The 24,890-nt window shown below is 34.1% G+C and overlaps 1 protein-coding gene across 1 annotated transcript in view; it reads left to right on the forward strand.

Moving 5' to 3' along the window:
* The window catches only part of SAMTOR (S-adenosylmethionine sensor upstream of mTORC1), a 107,647-nt gene that overhangs the window by 77,314 nt on the left and 5,443 nt on the right, over positions 1 to 24,890 (forward strand). The window contains exon 4 of the mRNA XM_019714252.3: positions 12,938 to 13,052. Within this exon, the coding sequence (XP_019569811.1) occupies positions 12,938 to 13,052 (115 nt within the window). The remainder of the gene's footprint in view (positions 1 to 12,937; positions 13,053 to 24,890) is intronic.

Genomic DNA, 24,890 nt, shown 5'->3' on the forward strand with positions numbered 1-24,890 from the left:
AACTTCAGTGAGAAAGAGTAGTTCACTTGGTACTCCAGAAAAAAAGAAAAGAAAAACAAGATTCTATTATACTGTTTTAGTACTTTTTATTAAATGATTTATTCTTATGTTGCTATACCAACTTTTTTTAATTTGAGATATCTAACCACCACATTAGCCATCATTTAAATTGCAGACAAAATGGACTTTTCTCCCAAGTAAATTTATACAGTATGAGAATTTACATAAATAGTAATAATGTTTGTTTTTTAATTTTGAAGTAGTGTACTTCAAATACAGAAATGTTGGTGTCAGGATTTAGTCACAAGGATGGATCTTGAGATTATTCTGCTAAGTGAAATAAGTCATACAGAAAAAATTGAGAACCATATGATTTCACTGATGTGTAGTATATAAAACTGAAAACAACAAAAGAACAAGACAAACAAATGAAACAAAAACTCATAGACACAGACAATAGTTTAGTGGTTACCGGAGGGTAAGGGGGGAGAGGGGTGGTAGATGAGGGTAAATGGGATCCAATATATGGTGATGGAAGGAGAACTGACTCTGGGTGCTGAACACACAATGTGATATATAGATGATGTATTACAGAATTGTACACCTGAAATCTATATAACTTGACTAACAATTGTTACCCCAATAAACTTTAATTAAAAACAAAAAGATTTAGTCTTTATCAACAAAAATCATCTTGATGTGAAAGTAGTTCTTATAACATTGATTTATGTTGAATTATGTAATGACAAATCCCCTAAGAATTTATTAAGGGTAAATCAGAGAGAGACCAGGGTAGCTCTACATAGTATTAAAATAAAATAATTATTTGTCTTACAGAAAAATTTGAAGCAGTGATTAAAATGAGAAAATTGAGTAATTCAGTATCGTTTTATCCATATCTCTATTTGGTGTTTTTACAATTTTGTTTGCAGAAAATTTCTAGAATGCACATATTCCAGAAAGGATATAAATGCCTTATAAAAACATAGTTTTTAAAATATGAAAAAATGTTATAAATGAGGAAAATAAAATACATGAAGAATAATACAGAACCAGTGAGAAAGGTGAAGGGATTAGGAAGTACAAATTGGTAGTCACAAAATAGTCACGGGGATGTGCAATATATATGGGGAATATAGTCAGTAATGTTAAAAACTATGTATAGTGCCATATGGGTACTAGACTTATCGGGGAGATCACTTCATCAATTATATAAATGCCTGACCACTATGCTGTACACCAGAAGCTAATATAAAATAATATTGAATGTCAGTGATAAATATATACATATATATTCACAGGATGTAAAGTACAGCATAGGGAATATAGTCAATGGTATTGTAATAGCTATGTACGGTGTTAGATGTGTAGTAGGCTTGTTGGAGTTACCACTTTGTGAGGTGTAAATGTCTAATCATTATGTTGTTTTATACACCTGAAAATAACTAAAAAATAATAATAATACAGAACCAGAGGTGAGGTTAATACAGACAATAACTACTGAGAATTCTTGTATACTTGTTAGAAGTGAGCCACAAATTTAGCTCATAATTACCATGGGTTCCCTAAAAATGAAGTGCTTCATTCCTTCAGAATAATTTTCTGTTCACTTGACACTTTTATCTAAGTGAAATGAACCTGTCCAAATTTAGTTCGTCTGACACTTAACCCTTTGGGAGGTCCATAAATATAATTCAGAGAGTCCATGGACTTGAATGAGGGAAAAAAAAAATCTTTATTTTTATTCAGTTCTAATTAAAATTTAGCATTTCCTTCTTTTAGGAAGGTAGATAGCAAAATCCAGTATCTGTGACTTTATCACTAATGGAAATCACAGATATTTCAGTATCGTATTGTAGTTAGTATATATGTCAAAATACTTATTCTTATCACTACTTTGAAAATATCTCAGTTACTAGATCCACTGATCCGTATTATTTAATGTGTTACTAAAGAAACACATGTTACTGTATCATAACATTTTCAAAATAATATTTTTATAATTTCAGTATACGATTTCAGTATATTCCTTTGTAATTCAGTTTATTCATTTAAAAGCATTATTTTGAAAAAAGATCCATATACTTCACTAGACTGCTAATGGGGTTCATGGTCTAAAAATATTTAAGAATCTCTGAATCTCTGACTTAGAGAAAGAAACTACACCTGGTTGTATGCTGGTAAGATTCTTCCTTCCAAACTCATATTTTTTCAATATTTTCATTATGTAAATATTCATTGGAATTCAACATTATGTTAAGTATTAAGTCATAATTATCTCTTACAGAGAAGTGAATATATGTTTGAAAACATTTAAGAACAATAAGGATGTATTTCTAGGTAGTTCCTCTTGTGTTTTGCAACTAGCACTACTATGGAGTTTTTAATTTTTTAATTAATAAAGAATTGATTCTGAAGTTAAGTTCCCATGTTATATTATTGTACATATTAGTGTATAAGTAAAGTTTGTCGGTTAAGATCACTTCAGGTTGGTTCTCTGGTCTTTTTTGATGAAGAAACTTCTAAGTCATTTAATAGATTATTCAGAACCTAGTTTTGCTCTTAGCACACTTATGTATTCACATAATACAGTACTTTCATGAATCAGTGAACAATAATGAAGCAGTACTTCTGTTCATTTAATAAGTACTGGCTCTGTTGTCCCAAACTGATTATATGCCAACAACTTAGACTAAGTTAATTTTATCTGTTTATATATTCTACTTTAAAAGTTAAATTAGAATATGATTAGGAGGCTAGTCTAATCTCTCAAACTTGAAAACAGTTTTTTTTAATGTTGGATAAATAGAAACATCAAAGAACTGATAAGTCCAAAATGCAAATGCTGGCAGAAACTCAGGTAGATAGAGCACAAAGCTCCTTTTGACTTTAGAGCATTTGTCCAGACCGGCAAACTTAAACTTTGATTTTTATACTTCACTGATAGAGTTGAAGCTCCAAAGAGTTACCTTCTCCGTTGAGGAGTGAACCAGAGTCAATCTACCCAATTCACCCAGAGCATGACAGATCTGGACAAGTTGAAATTATAGGACATCCCAAGCACAGACTAGTAGTCTAAATTCACATCATCAATTTGGTCCATAAAACTTAAAACCCGAATTTATTTAGTTGAAAGTGGTCCTACACTAGTGGATTCCAGGCTGCCTGAAAGAAGCATAAATCTATGCTTCTGCTTAAAACATCTTCATAAATCATTTTCCAAGAAAAATAAACAGCTTGCAGTAAAAACTAATTACTAAAAATGTATGGAAAAAAGGTAACATGATCTAAAGCCAGCATACAGCAAAAACAGATCTAGAAAGACCTCAAGTACTAGAATTGAGTCAGGGTCTATAAAATAGACCACGCTTGAAATTTCTGCAGGGACTAGAAACTGAGGACTTAATTAGCTATTTGGAAGGCCAAAATTTAAAAAATCGAAACTTCTAGAAATGAAATAATTAAGTAACTCAGTGTATGGCATGAATTAAAGAGGAAATTATTGAACTGAGACAGATGAAATAAAATTATCCAGAATGCCACATGCATACAAGAAACGACTACATATAAAAAATAAAATTGAGTTAAAATGTTGAAGACATAGAAGATAAAATGAGGTCTAACTTCTTATTGGAGTTTCAAAAGGAAAGGAAAGAATGAGAGCAAACCCTTACTAAAAGACATTCTAAAGATATTTCAGGCAGAAGAGGAAATCTGAGGTGAAAGAAGGAATGAAAAATGAAAAAAAATGATAACTGTTGGTAAATCTAGACAAACATTCACAAAACAGAATATACAAAAAGACTAATGTAAGTTGTGTGGTTAACAGAATTTTAAGTGTTCTCAAGCCTTTGTATGGTCTGAGAGAAAGTTAAGGTTATTCAATAGTTAAGTGTACATTTTTCTAAGACTAGAGACTAAAATTTTCAAATCAGTAAAATGAAAACTCATGAATTACTAAATTTAAAAGGAAAAATCTAAAACTGACACCCAACGTTGGCTATACAATACATTCACTTGGAGAATTATTGAAAATCCTAATGCCCAGGCTCCATCCTACACCAATTAAATCAGAATCTCCGAGTGATTTTAAAGCTCCCAAGGTGATTCTAAAGAAGGTATAGAAGGGAAGAGTAGAAGCAGAACAGGTAGAGCAGATAGTGCAAAGTAAGATACTAGATGTAAATCAAAATATGTCACTAAATCACATTAAAAGTAAATGATCTAAATATTCTAGTTAAAAGATTGTCAGACTGGATTTAAAAATCCACTTTATGCTGCTTATGAGAGACATATCCAAAATATAAGACTTTAGAATATTTCTAGAAGTAAAGGGAATTTTTCATAATGATAAAAGGTGTGATTTAATAGGAAAATATAACAGTGTTTAATTTGTATGTGCCTAATAGTATAGCTTCAATATATATAAAGCAAAAACTGACAGACAAATCTACAGTTGTTTTGGGGAGAATGGTTTTATATTTCAAATACTATAGTTAGATAAATTTCAAAACTCTTAAGAGAAATTTTAAGAGTAGTACAACCCATACACTTATATTCATAACCTAAGATTCATTCATAGTTAACATTTTGCTATTTTTTTCTTATCTTGATGTGTGTATGTGTAAATATATGCATACATGCATGCACATTTTTTTTTGTTTCTTTTCTGTACCATTTGAGTTACTTCAACCATAGATACTTTAGCATGTATCACCAAAGATTGAGGACATTTGCCTACATGGCCACAATCTATCATGACACTCAGAAAATTTAATATTGATATGGTTACATAATACACAGTTCTTATGCAGATTTTCCAGATTGCCACAATAATGTCCTTTACAACTGTGGGTTAGTTGTTTGATCCAAGATCCAATCAAAGATTACATATTGTATTTAGTTGAATATCTCTTAGGCTTCATTAATCCAGAAAATTCCCTGTGATTAAATTCGTGTTAAACATTTTTGATAGGCACGTAGGTGATATCATGTTCTCAGTATATGACTAAGAGGGCACATGCCAATTTGTTCCATTATGGGTGATAATTAAATTTGATTATTTGATTAAAGTGTCCGCCATATTTCTCCATCGTAAAGGCACTTTTTTAGTCTCTAATCTGTGGGGTTATATGAAGACTAAGTGAATTTCCCGTTCCTTGAGTTTTCACCTGTGGCTTTAGTATCCATTAATGGTTTTGCCTGAATTGGGGGAAGGGAGGTTGTTTGTTTGTTTTGTCTTATTTACTATAGTCTTTGGAATTTTTTTTTAAATTATTTCTACCTTGCTTAAAAATTCTTCTGTGAAGAACTTTCCCATTTTTCTCTCTTTAAGTACCTATAGACTCATAGATTTTTTTTAAATTCAATTTGTTAAAAATCATTCCTATCATTATGCCGAAAACATTCCAGATTAGTCCAGTGGAAACTCCTGTAAACTACCTCCTTTGACCTTTTGATAAACTTCCATTAGTTTTGTAGCATTACCCTACTTTCTTGTACAAAAGTGTGACAATTAAGTTCGCAAACTTGTTTCAACAATGTTGCTAACTGTTTTTGATATCAGAGGGATTATTCATTACGAATTTGTACCAACTGGACAAATAGTTAACCAAGTTTACTATTTGGAAGTGCTGAAAAGCCTACATGAAAAAGTTAAGATGACCTTAACTTTTCATCAACAATTCCTGGCTCTTGCATCAGGACAATGCACCAGCTCCCACAGCACTGTCTGTGATGGATTTTTTTAGCCAGTAAACAAATAACTGTATTGGAACACCCTCCCTACTCACCTGATCTGGTCCCCCAGTGACTTCTTTCATTACCCAAAGATAAAGGAAATATTGAAAGGAAGACATCTGGATGACATTCAGGACATCAAGGGTAATACGACAACAACAACTCTGATGACCATTCCAGGAAAAGATTTCCAAAATTGCTTTGAAGGGTGGACTAGGCGCTAGTGTTAATGCATAGCTTCCCAGGGGGAGTACTTTGAAGGTGACCATAGTGATATTGGTATGTAGCTCTTTTTCTAGGATGAGTTCGCGAACTTAATTGTCCGACCTCGTACAACAAGATTATCCAGGCTCATCTTGTGCTTTCTCTGCTTCAACCCTGGAATAAGCCAAATTCTGGCATTACTTATGCTCATTGCTACTGGAGTGTCATTGCTAGTACACCCTTTCATATGAAACCTCTAATTCCAGTCCATCGCTAAAGGGTTCTTTCACTCCTTTCCCCCATTCTGAATTTGTATCTCCCAGCAACTTTAGTTTATTTCCCCATTTGCTCAGCACTTCAATACAAGCAAAATAAATTCTAAACAGCTGCACCATAATCTCAACAACATACTATTAAGCAAAGTTCAGGATTTCTTTGCAGTTCTCTTTTTGTCCTTAAAATATCACCCATTTAGATTATTATAGTCAGCACACTATGTTTAGAAGTTACCAGTTTTTTTCCTTCTCTTAATATACTCATATAGCTAGGTTCATTAGTTTTTCTTATTGTTTTGTGGGTATTTTTTTTCCCATTTCTGTGATTTAATTTTATTTTTTGAATACGTAAGGTTAACTTTCAAAAGTCAAAAATATAACGAATTGTGCACTCAGACGTCCCATCGCTTCCTTAAAACATCCACCTCATTTCCAAGTCCTCTGAGGTTGTATTAATAACTCTTTGTATTTATCCTTCTTGAGTTTCTTTTTGCAAAAATGAAAAATACCATTTCAAATCTATTTATAGAGATCTTCCTTTTATTCTTCTTTAAAAACAAATTGCAATATTTTTAATGCACCCCAAAAATTGAGAGAGCAAGCATTCAAAAAGTAAGACTATACAGTATTTGAATCACATGATTAACAAACTTGGCCTGATGGTCATATATAGAATAGTGTACCCAAAAACTACCAAGTGATATTCATTTCAACCATATATGCAACATTTATAAAAGATGTTTTATAAAAATTTATAAATTTTAAAAATTATATTACATTTTTAATTTGTTACATTAAATTTATAAATAATTAGAAAGCAGATGTCAACAAGATTAAAATGGTTGAAATTATGCAGAGTATATTCTTTAATGACAATACTATTAAACTAAAAATTGATAGCAAAAAGACAATCAGGTGATTCCCAAAGGTTTAGAAATTAGTAAATAACCCTCTAAAAAAAAATACATGAGCTGAAGAACTTATAATGAAAGTTAGAAAATATTTCAGCTAAATAATAAAAATATTTCCTTGTGAAAAAACACTTCATCAAAAAATGTTAGTGCCCGCCTCACGGAGCAGCAGGTCTCCCGACCCCAGCCGCTGGGAGACTCTGGTGGCCGCTGCTGTGCGGCCTGCATAGCCTCTCGTGTTTTCAAGACGATGGGCTGTGGCCGCCGTGAGGGCACCGGCTCCTGTGGGCCTCCATCTGGGCCCTCGGCGGCGCTGCCGTCGTGGCTGCTGCTCGTGGAGCCCACGCAGGACCGGCGGCTGACCATGTCGCACAGAGCGGCTTAGAAGGTAAAGGAGCAGTTCACTTTGAAACCGCAACGTTGAAACATTAAAAACCAAGGGAAAGGCAGTGGCTCTCTGCTAGATGTGGTTGAAAATAATCTAAATCCTGACAGTTTTGCTGCAATGGGAGGGACCTTCGCTTTGCTCTACCTGTCACCTCATCTTTGAAAAGCACATATGTGAGAAGTTAGAAGCAATCACTGATGAGAATGGCATGCATATCTGGCGTTCAGGCTAACAGACATATCCCAGTTGGGTTGCCAGATCTATTTAACCGTCTCTGGACAGTGTGACTGTCCAAGGTACATGATGCTACGGCCAATGCATACAAGCCATTGATATGGGCAAGAACTCCTAAGCCAGAGTAAATAGGAATATTTTCACAAAATTTTACTTGTTTTTATAATTATTATTTCCTAATTAATTGAAAACATGGATGAATGGATTTACTGTTAATGACTAGCTTTACTACTTTAATTCTCATTGTGTAACTACTGAATTTTGTAGGTCTGAAAGTATGTGCAGTCTTTATTTTGGTTAAGTTATAAAAAGCAATCAAATATTAGAAAATAGTTACTATGATAAAGTGTTAGATATTTTACCTTGTTTCTTTAGCAACTGTAGCAAAATGTTTCACCTAACTCATGCCTATTTGTATATAAGGTAGGTTAAAAAGGGCAATAGTATATCCCTGTTAGATGTGGGTGAAGGCAGAGATCCAGAATGGCTTTTCTAGGGCCATACAATGAATTAGAAAATCTGTAATAGAACATACATCTTGTTACTACAAATTGTATGTTCATATTTAAACTGGAGAAATTATGAATATTTTATTTATAATAGTAATTAAATGTGAAAGTATGGAAAAAACTAATTGCTTCACAAACTGCTTAATTTCAGACAGTTATTACCTCATAAATAAGTATTTCAAAATTTTGATTCAGTGAAAAGTATAACAGGTAATATAACACTGTCAAAGAAGTTTGGTCTCAGTTCTGGCTAAACTGGAAAATAAACTGAAAATAATGTTTCAAAAATGCTTTATAGTAAAACGTGTGGATATGGACTAAAGCATCACTTAGAGGGAAATTTATAGTTTAAATGAATATATTATATAAAAAAGAAAAGCTGAAAACTAATGAAGTAAGAATATCTCAAAAAAAAATAAACCAACCAATAAGTACCCCCCCAAAAAAAAAGTGAAAAGGAAATAATGAAGATACAAGAAGAAAGAAAAGATCAACAGAGATAAAAGTTGGAATTTTGTAAACACCGTGTTAAAGCTTAAAATCTCTGAGGCAGATCACAAAAAGAAAAAGTTGTAAGTCAATTTCAGGATTTAAAAGGGGAATGGAACTATACATATTGAAGACGTTTAAAAGATAACAATATAATGAATAATACTGTGTTCATAAATTTGACAGAATAACATAATCATTAAAGAACTTATATCAGTGGTTTAAAATCTTCTCAAACATTAAACTCCAGGGGGGCGGCCCAGTGGCTCAGGCGGTTAAAGCTCCATATTCCTAACTCCGAAGGCTGCCAGTTCGATTCCCACATTGGCCAGTGGGCTCTCAACCACAACGTGGCCAGTTCAATTCCTCAAGTCCCGTAAGGGATGGTGGGCAGCGCCCCCTGCAACTAAGATTGAACAGGGCACCTTGAGCTGAGCTGCCTCCCCGATGGCTCAGTTGTTAGTTGGAGCCCCGGCTCTCAACCACAAGGTTGCCAGTTCAATTCCTCGAGTCCCGCAAGGGATGGTGGGCAGTGTCCCCTGCAACTAAAATTGAACACGGCACCTTAAGCTGAGCTGCCGCTGAGTTCCCGAATGGCTCGGTTGGAGTGCATCCTCTCAACAACAAGGTTGCCTGTTCGACTCCCGCAAGGGATGGTGGGCTGTGCCCCCTGCAACTAGCAACGGCAACTGGACCTGGAGCTGAGCTGCACCCTCCACAACTAAGATTGAAAGGACAACAACTTGACTTGGAAAAAAGGCCTGGAAGTACACACTGTTCCCCAATAAAGTACTTCCCCAATAGGTGTTCCCCTTCCCCAATAAAATCTTTTAAAAAAAAAAAAATAGAATAAAACTCCAGGCCCAAATGACTTCACCAGCAAGTTGTAGTAAACATTCGAGAAAAAATGAATTCTATTCTTACACAAACTCTTTGAAAATAGAATAAAGGAAGTCTCCCACACACATCTTAGGAGTCTAGCATAACCTTGATACTAAAAGACTCTCTAGACAGTACAGAAAGGGGGACTTATAGTGTGGTCTCTCTCGTGAATGAACACAAAAATACTAAAATGTATATATATATATATATATATATATATATAGTCAGTCCTCATTCACAAATCATATCTGCAAATTAACCTACTCATTAAAATGTTTTTGTAAGTCCAGTATCAGTACTCAGTGGCATTTCAGAGTCATTTGTGGACATGCGCAAAGTGTTAAAAAATTTGAGTCATCTTACGTACACATTCCCTGAAGTTGAACAAAACAAGCTCTGTCTTCTTATTTCACCTTTCATGTAGTGCTTTATTTCATGTATTGCTTTTTATTTATTTCATGTATTGCTTTACGTCAAGATTATGTTCTGAGAACTACGTTGTTAGGTTATTTCCTTATTGTGAAAACATCACTCAGTGTACTTACACAAATCTAGATGGGATGGCCTACTAGATACCTCGGGTATAGCCCATTGCTGCTAAGCTACAAGCTTTTACAGTATGTTACTGTACAAAACAGCATGAGATTAAATCAAGCACAAGAGGAAATGATGCAGTCAAGAGACATGGTAAGCATGCAGTATGATAAGGCTGATGATCCATAAGGCTGGTGCCGGCTGCTACCAACGCAGACTTCATATAAGTAGAAAGGTTTCACTCTATAATGATGAAAAGTATAGTAGAGTGAATCCATAAATGAGCACCAGCCATTTATTATTATCATGTATTGTGCACTGTACATAGTTGCATGTGCTATACTTTATACAACTGTCAGTGCAGTTTGTTTACACCAGCATCACCACAAGCATCATGAGCAATTTATTGCTACACTGTGACATCAGTAGGTGATAGGAATCTTTCAGCTCCATTATAATCTTATGGAACCACCCTCATATATAATCCAAACTTTGACTGAAATGTCATAATCCAGACAGAGTGTGACTGTATAAGGAAATGTCCTTTTATTCAGTCTATTTAGTGTCACAGTTTTTGCATTTTTGTGCTTTTTGTTTATGATTTTAGTTTTAAAGTGGCCCCCATGCATCCTGTTGAAGTTCTGTCTAGTGTATCTAAGCACAACAAAGCTGTATCAATAAATGCCTTACAGAGAAAATACCTGTGTTAGATAAGTTTCCTTTAGGCATAAGTTACAGTGGTTTTGGCTGTGAGTTGTGTTAACGCATTATAATATATATTAAATAAGGTGTCTTTAAACAGAAACACACATAAATCCAAGTTATATGTTGACCTGTTGACAAAAATGTTGTGCCAGAGGCCTAAGCCTGTGTTTCCCTTAGCAACTATATGGTTCAGTATTTGTGGTGACTTTATATACCATAAGTACCACAAATAATAAGAATTGACTACATATGCATATATAAAATAAATATAAAAAGAATAATATATCAAAACCAGTTAGGTCCTTCCCAATAATGAACGGTTAGTTTAATACTACAAAATTAATGAGTATACTGAACAATATAAACAGATTAAAGTCATATCTGAATAGCTGATAGAATGCATCCGATAAAATCTAACATAGATTTGTGTTAAAAATAAATTTTTTTTAAAGCACTGGCAAAGTGTAAAAGGAGTTTCTTAAACTTTAGCAAGGGTAGTATACAAAACCTACAACAGTCACTATATTTAATGATGAAACACTGGAACATTCCCTCTGAGACTAGCAAAATAGCAGTGCCTGCTAGTATTTCTGTTTAACATTGTATTTAAAAGTCTTGGACAAAGCAGTGAGGCAAAGTAACAGGTGGAAACATGGATGGGTGGATAGATAGGAAAGAAACACAAATGTCATTTTTCATGGATTATATAATTATATACCTAGATGAGAATACCCAAAATAATATACAGATAAGCAATTGAGATAACAGGAACTTAGTAGAGTTGCTGGATATGAAATCAATATACAAAAATCCGTTGCATTTCTGTAACCAAAAAAAGAAAAAATGAAATTTTTTAACAAAGTTTATCCATGGGGAAAGCAATAATGGCATGAAAAATGACATACGAAATAAAAATCCAACAAAACATGTGAGACTGTGTAAGAGAAAATGAAAAAGTTATTGGGATACGATGAAAAAACCTAAATAGATGGACAACTGTACCTGCCTTTTTGACTTCAAGGAACCAAGATTCTGTTTGTACCCACTTGTTTCCCTACATTTTCTTTTCTTTATTTTCCCAGTATCTACTCATAATTTTTTTAAAGAAAATTAACATCAGTGAAAATGGCATATGTCTGAAGTTGATTCTTATTATTGCTACATTGTCTGAACATTAGGTTTACAGGCTTCAGACCAACAAAATCCACTGTTTTCCTTCATCCTTGTTGCTAGAGCCGTATTAGTTGCATTTGACCAACTTTAAAATACGGTCATTTCTGGTTTTGTTTACCTTAATTTTTCCCTACTGTTTTTGGACATGAGGAAAGCTCTTAAATAAAAATAAAACAAAAATTTTTCATAAATTAAAAAGTACTATTTATGCTATTCTCTTTGGCCTTTTTAAATCATTGAGACATACTCAAGTTAAGTACAAAAACATTGTTTTATGGACTACATAGACTTGATTTGTTAGTGGATTTTTCATCTGCAAAGACAGTTTTCAAAATATGGTCTGGGGATCTGAGATCCTTCAAGGGTTTTTAAGGGGGAAAAGTTTATTTTCACAGTAATACGAAGATGTCTTCTTTACTTTGATTTTTTTCATGAGTGTAGTTTTCTAGAAACTATATGGTATATAATGTTGGAACAGCTTGAACACTAACACAGATATAAAAATCCATCAGTCTTCTATTCAGCCAGACATTAAAGAGACTTCAAAAAACATAAAAGCATGCCTCACTTTTTACTCTTTCTAATCTAGATTTTTCATTAAAAATATATAATTTACATTAACATATACAATAGGTTTATTGATTTATAAATGAATTTATAAGTATATTTTAAATTATTCAGTTTTAATTTCAAATACTGTATTTGAGAGATAATCCTCATAAATGAAAGCTTTTTAAGGCCTCAGTTATTTTTAAATGTGTTAAAGGAATCCTGAGACCAAAAAGTTAGCGAGCCTAAAATCTGTATGACCTTTTTTATTCTCAAATGTTTGATTTTTTTTCTTATAGTTGATTTTCATTTTGCCATTTATAAAACAAAATAATCTGTTTTTAGGTTACTACAAACCTCAGGAAAGATCAGATTACTTGATGTTGGCAGCTGCTTTAACCCATTTCTGAAGTTTGAAGAATTTCTCACTGTCGGCATAGACATTGTACCTGCTGTAGAGGTATGTCTGCATAGTTCTGTTTTGTTTGGAGATTTGACTGTTTTACACATAAATTTACAAAGGAAAAGCACTGTCTGCACATTCCTGAAATAGCAAATACATTTACTGTGTACAAGTTGATAAGAGATTATTTCTATTCAAAACTAAATATATATTGCATGAAAATTTTTGAGCATTTAGTTAACCAGTAATAACTTGAGTAGTACCATATGTGTCTTTATCGTTTTTGTTTCTGTTCCCTGTTTATCATCTTTTGTTTCAATCAAGAAACTTTAGTAGATTGCAGAGATTTGGGGGCCTTCTGTTTGGTTTATTTTTTTAATGCATCTCTTTCTGAAATATAGTGTGATATAGAGCCATTATGGAGCAATAGAAAGAGCAAGGGCTTTGGACTCAGCCAAAACTTTATTAAATCTCGGCTATTTGTATTTAGTAGATGAAACTCCTTACCTTTACATAGAATGTTTCCTCTACTTTTAAAATTAGATTTTTTTTCTTGATATAAATTTATAATGATTGCCATTTTACTTTTGATAACACCAGGCACAAAAAAAAAAATACAAATTGCATTTTTATTGTCATAAAGATAATAATATGTGTTATAAATTCTTTGGGTAGGGACTTTTTTCCCCCACACTGCTATATTCCCAGCACCTAGAAGCATGCCTGGTGTATTAAATAGTTATTAAGTGCTTTTTGAATAAAAGAATGTAGACTTGCTTTCAACCTAGGTTTGAATCTCTGAGCCTCAGTTTTTTCATCTGTATAATGAGGTTGGTAATGGACCATACTTCATAAGATTGTTGCAATGTTTACCTGAGAAAAAGTATTTAAAGTACCCTGTTAGATAGTAAGTGTTAAAGAAATGTTTGCTGTTATTACTGAAATGTTCCTACATGGAGATTCAACTTTTATATGAATCTTTTCTTTAATTTTGATGAGCATGACTGTCTAAATTAAATATGTATGAGTAACATTGAGGAACCAGAAAACATTAAAACCATTATTATTACATCTACTTCCTAAAGATGGACAAATGTTTGCTTTATGGTAAAACAGCTGTTCTTACTTATCATTGCAGAGAATTCCTCTGCCATCGGGAATTATAGTTTAAAGTGCAAGTGTTGCTCTGCTGAGACATGATGACTATTTGATCTAAATCTCAGACTTAAATATTATTCTTAAAATATTTAATTTGTTTAAAGATTAGGACTATATATAAACTTTCAACTGTAAAGTCATTAGGGAAGGCAAAACAACTACTATAGTAATTTAGTAGTAGAATCAGATGTTCACAGTTCCAGAACCTTATAATTAAAACAAAGGGAAGAGACGTATACTTCCAGCCAAGATGGAGTAACGGACCAGATTGATCCTCTTTCCCCCTGCCTGAAGCAACAAAAAAGTGAACAAAATATTTAAAATAATTTACAAGGCACTGGACATCAGGTAATAAAAGACAATGATCCACAAGAGAATGTAAACTAATGAGATGAGCCCAATTGCACCAGTATATAGCCTTCAGAGAGTTTCCAGGATATGACACAAAGAGAATATCCTAAGCCCAGCTGATTCCCTGAGTTGTGGAGGCAGAGCTGAGAATCCTGGGAGACCAAGACAGTTGGGGTTCCTAGGACAGGATACCAAAGATATGAGAGCTGCACAGAGGGAAAACTCCAGAGGTCTCCGGAGTCGTTCTTGAGTACACAGCTGAGTGCTGGTCAATACAGGTATGGAGGAAAACTCCATGAGACTGAAGGAAGCACCACCTAGAAGAACCAGAGGTTATAGTGCTTGGCACTCATACAGGCTGGAAATAGTACCTGTTCCCACCAGCCACACTGGAAACCTGAAGAATCCCTGCACATTTGATAAAATACAGAGAAGAGCATTGCCTTACTCGTAATTAGAGAGTAATTAGCCTGACAGTGAAAACTGCTCCATTCCCACCTAACAAATCTTAAAAGCAAGACCCAAAAAGATCAAACTGTCTTAAGGTAACTTAACTACATCCCAGAACAAAGCTGAAGAATATTTAGAGCAATGCAAAGCCATCCAGCACCCAACAAGGTAAATTCACCATGTCTAGCATCCAATAAAGAAGTAACCAGCCATGTAAAGAAGCAAGAATATAGGACCCACAGCAAGGAGGTAAATCAGCCAACAGAAACCAACCCTGAACTGACATAGATGTTAAAATTAGAAAACAAGGACATTAAGATAAAGGCATTATGAATATACTCCATATGTACAAGAAGTTAAGTAGATACATGGAAGATATTTTAAAATATGTAAATCTAACTTCTAGAGATGGATTACTGCAATGTATGATAAGATGGAATTGATGGTACATTAAATATTGCAGAAGAAAAGTTAAATAGAAGATATGGCAATAGAAGCTACCCAAAATTAGACACAGAAAAGATTTTTTTTCAAATGGAAGAGCATCAGCAAGCAGTAAGACAATTTCAAGTGGCCAAATATAAGCATAATTGGTGTTGCCCCCCAAAAGGGGAGGAGATTTAAAGAATTAATTTTCCAAATTTAATAAAAGCTATAAATCTACAAATCCAAGAAGCTCAACAAATCCCAAGCATACACAGAAGAAGGAGGAGAAGAAAAGAGGAAGGAAGAGGAAGCAAGAAGGAGGAAGAGAGGGAGGAAAAGAAAAGGAAAGGAAGGAGGGAGGGAGGAAGAGAATTACACCAAGGAACATGGTAACGAAACTTCCCACCCACCCCACCAAAAAAAAAAACAGTGATGAAAGTCTTAAAAGCAGCCAGAAATTAAAAGAAAGACATGTTAATGTACTGAAATATAAAAATTTGTCACCTAGAATCCCATACCCAGCAAAAATTTCTTTCAGAAATGAAGGCAAAATAAATATTTTTTTTCAAACATGCAAAAGCTGAAAGTTCAAAATCAGCAAATTTGCATTATAAGAAATGTTACGTAAGAAGTGTTTCAGCCAGGTGGAGATACAGATCAGCAGAAAATAATGAAGAATACAGGAAGTGATAACTTCATAGGTGTGAAAAACATAAGTTTTTTTTCATTATTATTTAAACTCTTTAAAAGATAAATGACCGTTGTTATGGGTTGAATTGTGTCCCCCAAAACATGTAAGAGTCATAACCACCATTATGTGACTTTATTTAGATAATTAGGGTGGGCCCTAATTCAATATGACTGTATGTCCTTATAAAAAGAAATTTTGTCATATAAACACATGCACAGGAAGAATGTCATGTGAAGATGAAGGCAGTGGGCAATCAACAAGCCAAGGAAAACCAAAGATTGCAGGCAAATAAGCTCAGAGAAAGGCATGGAACAGGTTGGTTGATCACTGACTTCTAGCCTCTACAACTGTGACGTAATACATTTCTGTTGATTAAGGCACCCAATTTCTGGTATTTTGTTATGGCAGCCCTAGCAAACTAATACAACCATTTAAACAGAAGTAATGTAGAGTGGGGTTTATAATGTATGTAAAATTCAAAGGAATGACAACAATAGCACAAAGAATGAGAAGAGAGAAATGGAAATACACTATTTTAAGGTTCTTACATATGCATGAAGTGGTGAAATATTTGAAGATAGACTATGATGCATTAAAGATGTATAGTATAAATCCTAAAGCAACCACTAAAATGACAGTTATAGCTAATAAGCCAACAAAGGAGATAAAATGGGATCATAAATTCAATTAATCCCAAAAATAGCAAAAAAGGTGAACAAACAGAAAATAAAAAGCAAGATTATAGATTTAAACCTAAGTACAGTGGTACCTCGGTTTTCTAACGTAATCCGTTCTGGAAGACCATTTGAGTTCTGAAACGTTCGAAAACAGCCGACAGCTAGGCCTCAGGATCTTGCACTCAGTGGAAGCTATGTGACATGTTCAATTTCTGAGGCGTGTTTGAAAAATGAAGCATTTACTTCCGGGTTTATGGCATTCGTAAAAAGTTCATCAACAGATACGTTCAAAAACTGAGGTACTGCTGTATATTAATAATCACCTTAAATAGCTATGGCCTAAATTCCCCAATTAAAAAGCACAGATTGTCAGATTGGATAAAAAGGCAACACGCAAATATGACGTCTGACAGTTAAGTTCATGAACTTGTTGCAACGATGTTGCTAACATTTTTTGATATCAGAGGGATTATTCATTGTGAATTTGTACCAACTGGACAAACAGTTAACCAAGTTTACTATTTGGAAGTGCTGAAAAGCCTGCATGAGAAACATAGACCACCTGAACTTTTCCCCAGCAATTCATGGCTCTTGCATCACAACAATGCACCACCTCACACAGCACTGTCTGTGATGGAGTTTTTAGCCTGTAAACAGATAACTGTGTTGGAATACCTTCCCTACTCACCTGATCTGACCCCCATTGACTTCTTTCTTTACCTGAAGATAAAGGAAATATTGAAGACATTTGGATGACATTCAGAAATCAAGGGTAATACGACAACAGCTCTGATGGCCATTCTACAAAAAGAGTTCCAAAATTGCTTTGAAGGGTCGACTAGGCACTGGCATTGGTGCATAGCTTCCCAAGGGGAGTTCTTCGTAGTTGACCATAGTGATAGCAATGAGATATGTTACACTTTTTCTAAAGGATGAGTTCGCAAACTTAATTGTCAGACCTCATATATGCTGCCTATAAGAAATTCACTTCAATTATAAACACACAAATAGATTAAAAGCAAGAGGATGGGCAAAAGAAAACTGGTGTGGCTATATTATAATCACACAAAGTGGACGTCAGAACAAAAAATATTAACAGTAGAGATGGTCATTTCGTAATGATAAAAGGGTTAATTCATCAAGAGTGCAAATCAATCCTAAACATTAATGCACCTAATAACAGAGCTTTAAAATATATACACCTAAAATTGATAAAATAACAAAGAGAAATAGACATTTATAAAATTGTAGTTGGAGATTTCAGTACCCATTTCTCAACAATTAGATAACATCCGTCAAAAAAGAACTCACCAAGAAAATTGGACTACAGTGTGGAATGAAGATTTATAAAAACATACAATATCAACATGCCTAAGATGTCAATAAAGTAGTACCTTGGAGAAATGTTTCAGTACTGAACGCCTTTATCCAATAATAACAAAGGTCTCAAAACAATGAGATCAACTTTCCAACTAGAAAACAAAAAGCACACTAAATCTAAAGGACAAGAAGGAAACTAATAGAGATCAGAGTGGAAATCTGATTTAAATGAAATAGAAAAGTTTCAGGAAAAAAGGGCAAATTAAGAGTGACGTTAGCATTATGATGGTGTGAGAAAACCTCTCACCCTAAAGATACACTAGGTTGGACAACTATAATTCAACAAAGGATTCTTTGCTCAACACACAAACACATCTGAATGATCCCCACATTGAGACTTCAGAAGGTAGAGGTATATGAGTGCGCAGGCAAGGCATGATGGGGGGAAGGACAGAGATGGGAACTGCAGAGACAGAGACACAGTCCTGCACTTATCTGGGCCCCAGTGGATACACGAATGTGAAGGGCTGGCTTGCAACCCCCATTGGGCAGACCAGAGGCTGAGCCCATGGATAGAGGTGGAGAATCAATGCAAAGGGTGGCAGCTGCTCGATAGCAGCCAAAATCACCAGGGAAAAAGGAACAGCTACAGAAACCTGAGTCCTCCCTTAACCCTCCTGTAGCCTACTGGTTCCAGCAGATGCAGCAGCAGTGGAGGCAGAAGCAACATTCCAGCTGGTGTGGCCCGCACCTATCGTGACTGAACCCAGTGAAAAGAACAAAGCCACAGATGCGAGGCTCCCTCCCCCACTGACCCTTCCCCCACCCATCTTTGGAACCTAGTAGATGGAACTGGGACACCTCAGATAGTGCAACACAGCTGGCAGCTTCTAGTTGCAGGAAAGCAGCACCAGGAACTCAGAGGCCGTGTGCCCCATCACTTATCAGACAATACTACGGAAGTGGTGCCCAAATCCTCGGAATATGGAGCATTTTCCACAGCTGAGGCAGTGCTACCCAGCAGACATCCCAGAAGTCCATGTAGTGCGTGTAAGAGAAAACAAAAAAATTGCACTATAGCAGCATCCACTGGAAAAACAAAAGAAAAAGCTCTACTTATCAACCTGCTAAAGGGTTAAAGGCAACAAGTACTTTAGAAAGAAGAGAAAAAAATCCATCAAGTACCATGAACAACCAAGGTAACAGGTAGTTCAGAAAGAAAATAAAAAATCTCCAGAAAATAAAGGGATGGAAGGTTGTGATTTAATGACAGAGAATTCAAGATTGCAGTACTGAAAAAACAAAGATACACACAGAAAACTTCAAGAGATAGATGAAAACTCACAAAGGCTGTTTGTTGAGCTCAGGAATAAAATCAATGAGCAAAAAGAGTACTTTACCAAAGAGAGTGAAACTGTTTAAATGAACCAAACAGAAATTCTGGAGCTGAAGAAATAAATGACCTAAATACTCCATTGAAAGCTATGGATAGATCATCCAAAGAGATAGTCAATGAGGAAATTTCGGCCTTAAGTGACACATTAGACAAAGTAGACATAATTGATATTTACAGAGCCTTTCATCCCAGAATACCAAAATATACATTCTTTTCTAGTGCACATGGAACATTCTCAAGGACAGACCATATGTTGGGCACAGAATGCACCTCAACAAATTTAAGAAGATTGAAATCATACCACGCAAATGGTCCAAACACAGTGTTTGAAATTGAAAATCAATGGCAAAAAGAGAGCTGGAAAAACCACAAATATCTGGAGATTAAACAACATGCTATAATACTAAACAACAACTGGGTCAAAGAAGAAATAAGAAATCAAAAGATACATACAGACAAATGAGGATGGCAGTATGACATACCAAAATTTTGGGGTTGCAGCAAAAACAGTAATAAGAAGGACGTTTATAGCATTACTGTCCAACCTCAAGAAACAAGAAAAATCTCAAATAAACAACCAAACAGTTCACCTTTAAGAACTATGAAAAGAGCAAATGAAGCCCATAGTCACTAGAGGGAAGGAAATAATAAAAATTAGAGCAGAATTAAATGAAATAGAGAACAAAATGACAATAGAAAAATTAATGCAATAAAGACATGATTCTTTGAAAAGATTAATACAATTGACAAACCTCTGGTTATCCTCACTAAGGAAAAAAGAGGAAAGACTCAAACAAAATCAGAAATGAAAGAGAGGTTACAATGGACACCACAGAAATACAAAGGACTATACAAGAATACTATGAAATGCTATATGCCACCAAATTCAATAACCTAGAAGAATTGAACAAGTTCTTAAAAATATATAACCTTCCTAGACGGAATCATGGGAATTGGAAAATCTAAATAGACTGATTTAGTAAGGAAATTGAAACAATCATCAAAAACTTCCCAAAAAGTAAAAGTCCAGGAATTCTTCCAAACACTCAAAAAAAATGTAATACCTGTCCTTCTCAAACTCTTCCAAAAATTGAAGGAGAGGAAACACTATTTAAGTCATTTTATAAGGCCAAAAACACGCTGAACCAACACCTAGCAAGGGCAACACAAAAAAGTATAGGCCAAATCATTGATAAACATAGATGCAAAAAATCCTGAACAAAATTATAACAAATTGAATACAACCATACATTAAAAAGATAACACATTATAATCAAGTGGGGTTCATCCTAGGGACCCAAGGATGTTTCAACATATGCAAATCTATGTGATACACTACATTAACAAAAGATGAAAAATCATATGATCATATCAATAGATGCAGAAAAAGCATTTGACAATATACAACATCCATTTATAATTAGAACACTTAATAGAAGATACAGAAGGAAAGTACCTCAACATAATTAAGGCCACTTATGACAAACCCTCAGCTAATATTATACTCAATGGTGAAAAACTGAGAGCTTTTCCTCTAAGATCAAGAACAAGACAAGAATGCCCACTCTCAGCACTGTTATTCAACCTAGTACTAAAAGTACTAGCCAGAACAATCTGGCAAGAGAAAGAAACAAAAGGCATTCAAATTGTAAGTGAAGAAGTAAAATTGTCACTTTTTACATATGACATGATTCTTTATATAAAAAAACTCCTAAAGATTCCACCAAAAAACTATTAGAAACAACAAATAAATACAGTAAAGCTGCAGGATACAAAATCAGTATACAAAAATCCGTTGTGTTCCTGTATCCTGACAATGAAATATCAGACAAAGAACTGAAGAAAACTGTCCCATTTGCAATTGCAATAAAAGGAATAAAATACCTAAGAATAAGCTTAACAAAGGAAGTGAAGGACCTATACACTGAAAACTATAAAACATTGTTGAAAGAAACTGAAGAAGACACAAAGAAATGGAAAGGTATTCCATGACCATGGATTCAAAAAATCAAGTTAGTTAAAATGGCCATGTTACCTAGAGCAATATACAGATTTAATGTAACCCCCATCGAAACCCCAGTGGCATTTTTCAAAGAAATAGACCAGGGGTGTCCAAACTTTTTTCAACGTTTTTCACCAAGGGCCATATGCGGTAAAATACACAAACAGCTGGGCCACTCACTCAAGGTATAGTACGTATTGCCTCACTTGGTTTATTTAAGTAAACTAAACATATTTTTGGAATTTGCTGCAGGCCAATTAAAAATGGATTGCGGGCCGCAGTTGGCCCGCAGGCCGCAGTTGGCCCGCAGGCCGCAGTTTGGACACACCTGAAATAGACCCCAAAAATCCTCAAGTTTGTATGGAACCACAAAATACCTCAAATAGCCAAAGCAATCATGAAGAAAAAATATGAAAATAAAGAAAGGCAGGGGTATCAAATTCCTGACTTCAAATTTTACTTCAAAACCACAGTAATCAAAACAGTATGGTATTGACAAAAAACAGACATTCAGACCAATGGAACAGAATTGACGTCCCAGAAATAAACCCAGACTTACATTGACCACTAATTTTTTGACTAATGAGTCAAAAACATGGGAAAAAAGAAATGGTACTGGGTAAATTGGAAAGCCACCTACTAACCAATAAATGAAACTAGACTGCTATCTGTCTCCATATACAAAAATTAACTCTAGAAAGGATTAACAACTTAAATGTAAGACCTGAAACAATAAAACCCATAGAAGAAAACATTAGTACTAAACTTATGGACCAGGGTCTCAGAGAAGTTTCCGTGAACTTGACCCAAAGACAAGGGAAGTAAAACCAAAAATAAATGAATGGGACTACATCAAACGAAAAAGCTTCTGCACAGCAAAAGAAACCACCATACAAAAAGCAACTAACTGAATGAGAGAAGATATTTGCAAACACCTCAATAAGGGGTAAATATCCAAAATATTATATAAAGAACTCATACAACTAAACAATTTTTTAAAAATCCAATAAAAATTGGGTGGAGGACCTGAACAGACATTTTTCCTGTGAAGACATACAAATAGCCAACAGATATATAAAAAGATGCTCAACTTCACTAGCTAATACAGAAATAAAAATCAAAACTACAATGAGATACCACTTCACACCTATTAGAATGGCTTATCAAAAATACAAGAATAACAGCTGTTGGAGAGGATGTGGGGAAAAAAAAGGAACCCTCATACGCTCCTGGTGGCAATTAAATTGGTATATTCACTATGGAAAACAGTATGGAGGTTCCTGAAAAAATTAAGAATAGAGCTTCCATACAATTTAGCAATTTCTTTTCTGGGTATATACCCCAAAAGATTGGAAACATTTATTCATATAGAAATATGTACCCCTATGTTCATTGCAGCATTACTTAGGGTAGTCAAGATGTGGAAACAACCTAAGGGTCCTCTGATGGATGATTGGATAAAGAAGATATGGTTCATATATACAATAGAATACTACTCAGCCTGAATAAAGGATGAAATATTGCCATTTGTGACAACATGGACAGATCTTGAGAGTATAATGCTAAATGAAATAAGTCTGAAAAGGACAAGAACCATATGCTTTCACTCATTTTTGTGATATAAAATAAAGTAACAAGTCAACAAACAAAACAAATTCAGAGACACAGACAACAGTACGGGTCCACAAATAGGGCCAAACTTAGAGACTACTGATTTTCAACCAAGATGGAAAGGGTCAAATATATGGTGAAAGAAGGAGACTAGATCTGTGTGGTAAGAACACAATGCAGTATACACATGATATATTACAGAATTGTACACTTGAATCTTACATAATGTTAATGAATGTTGCCCCAATAAACTTAACTGAAACATTTTTTAATTACCAAAAGGAAAATTGTTGAAAGCAAAAACTACTTCTTTGAGAATTTCAATAAAAGTGATAAACCACTAGCCTTACTGACTTGGAAATAAAGAGAACGAAGAGACATTACAAATTTTTCAAAATTAAAAGTATAATAAGGAAATATGAACAATTTTGTGCCAATAAATTCCACAGCTTAAGTGAAACTTACAAATTCCTTTGAAGACACATACTAACAAGCCTACTCATGAAGAAATAGATAACCTGAATAGCCCTAAATGTATTAAAGAAATTTGAATTGGCAGTTAAAAACTTTCCTACAAAAAAAATTCCCTGCCTAATGGCGTCACTGTTAAAATCTACCAGTTAAAGAAGTAGTACCAGTTATAAACAAACTCATCCCTAAGACTTCCTAAGTCATTCTATGAGGCCATTATCCTGATATGTAAACCAGACAGAAATACTACAGAACAAAAAAACTATGCACCATATCCTTCATGAATAGAAACAGAAATGTTTATATAAAATTTTAGTATATTGTGTTTAAAAAGGATAATACAACATGACTAAGTTTGGTTTATTCCAGGAGAGCAAAATTTGTTTAATGTTCAAAAAACAATTGTTTCACCAGAAAAAGATTCATCTCAATAGTTATAGATAAGCATTTAACAAAAATCAAAAGTTTCTTTCCTGATAAAAACTCTCAGAGGGAATTGAAGGCAATTTCCTCAACCTGACAAAGGGTATCTGGAAAACCTACAGCTAACGTCATACTCTGTGAAACAAAAAGGTTTTAACCACAAGAACTAGAACAAAAATCAGATAAGGATATTTACTCTCACCACATCTATTCACCATTTCTCCAGAGGTCTAAGCAGTATAATAAAACAAGAAAAAGTACTAATAGGCATCCAAATTGGGAAGAAGTAAAACTGTCTTTATTCACAGCTCACATTAATCGTGTTAGATTATCCCCTGGAAGCTAAAGAAACTGTTAAGTAGTAAATGAGTTTAGCAAGGTTGCAAGATACATCAATATACAAAAATCAATTGATTTCTATACACTAACCATTTATAATAGCATCAAAATATGCAATATTTAATATATAATCATGTTTATATGAATATAAATACATATCTCATATAAATCTGCCAAAAGATATGGAAAAATCTGTATACTGAAAACTATAGATTATTGAGAGAAATTAAAGAAGATCTAAATAAGTGGGGAGATACACCATTTTTATTGGTGAAAAAACCTCAATATTGTTAACATGTCAATTTTCCCCAAATTGATCAATAGAGTCAATGCAATCTTGATCAAAATCCTATTAGGCTGTTTTGTAGAATTTGAAAAACTTATTCTAAAATTTTGTGGAAATTTAAAGGACCAACCTTTAAAAAGGACAGTGTTGGAGAGTAACACTGCCTGGTTTCGAAATTTATTTTAAAGCTACAACAATCAAAACAATGTATTATTGATGTCAAGATAATCAATGAAATATAATAGAGGGTCAACAAATAGGGCCAAACATAGGGACTACTGATTTTCAACCAAG

This window comes from Rhinolophus sinicus, chromosome 8 (genome assembly GCF_057876585.1).
Source record: "Rhinolophus sinicus isolate RSI-liver-muscle chromosome 8, RSI-T2T, whole genome shotgun sequence".
Lineage (NCBI taxonomy): Eukaryota > Metazoa > Chordata > Mammalia > Chiroptera > Rhinolophidae > Rhinolophus > Rhinolophus sinicus.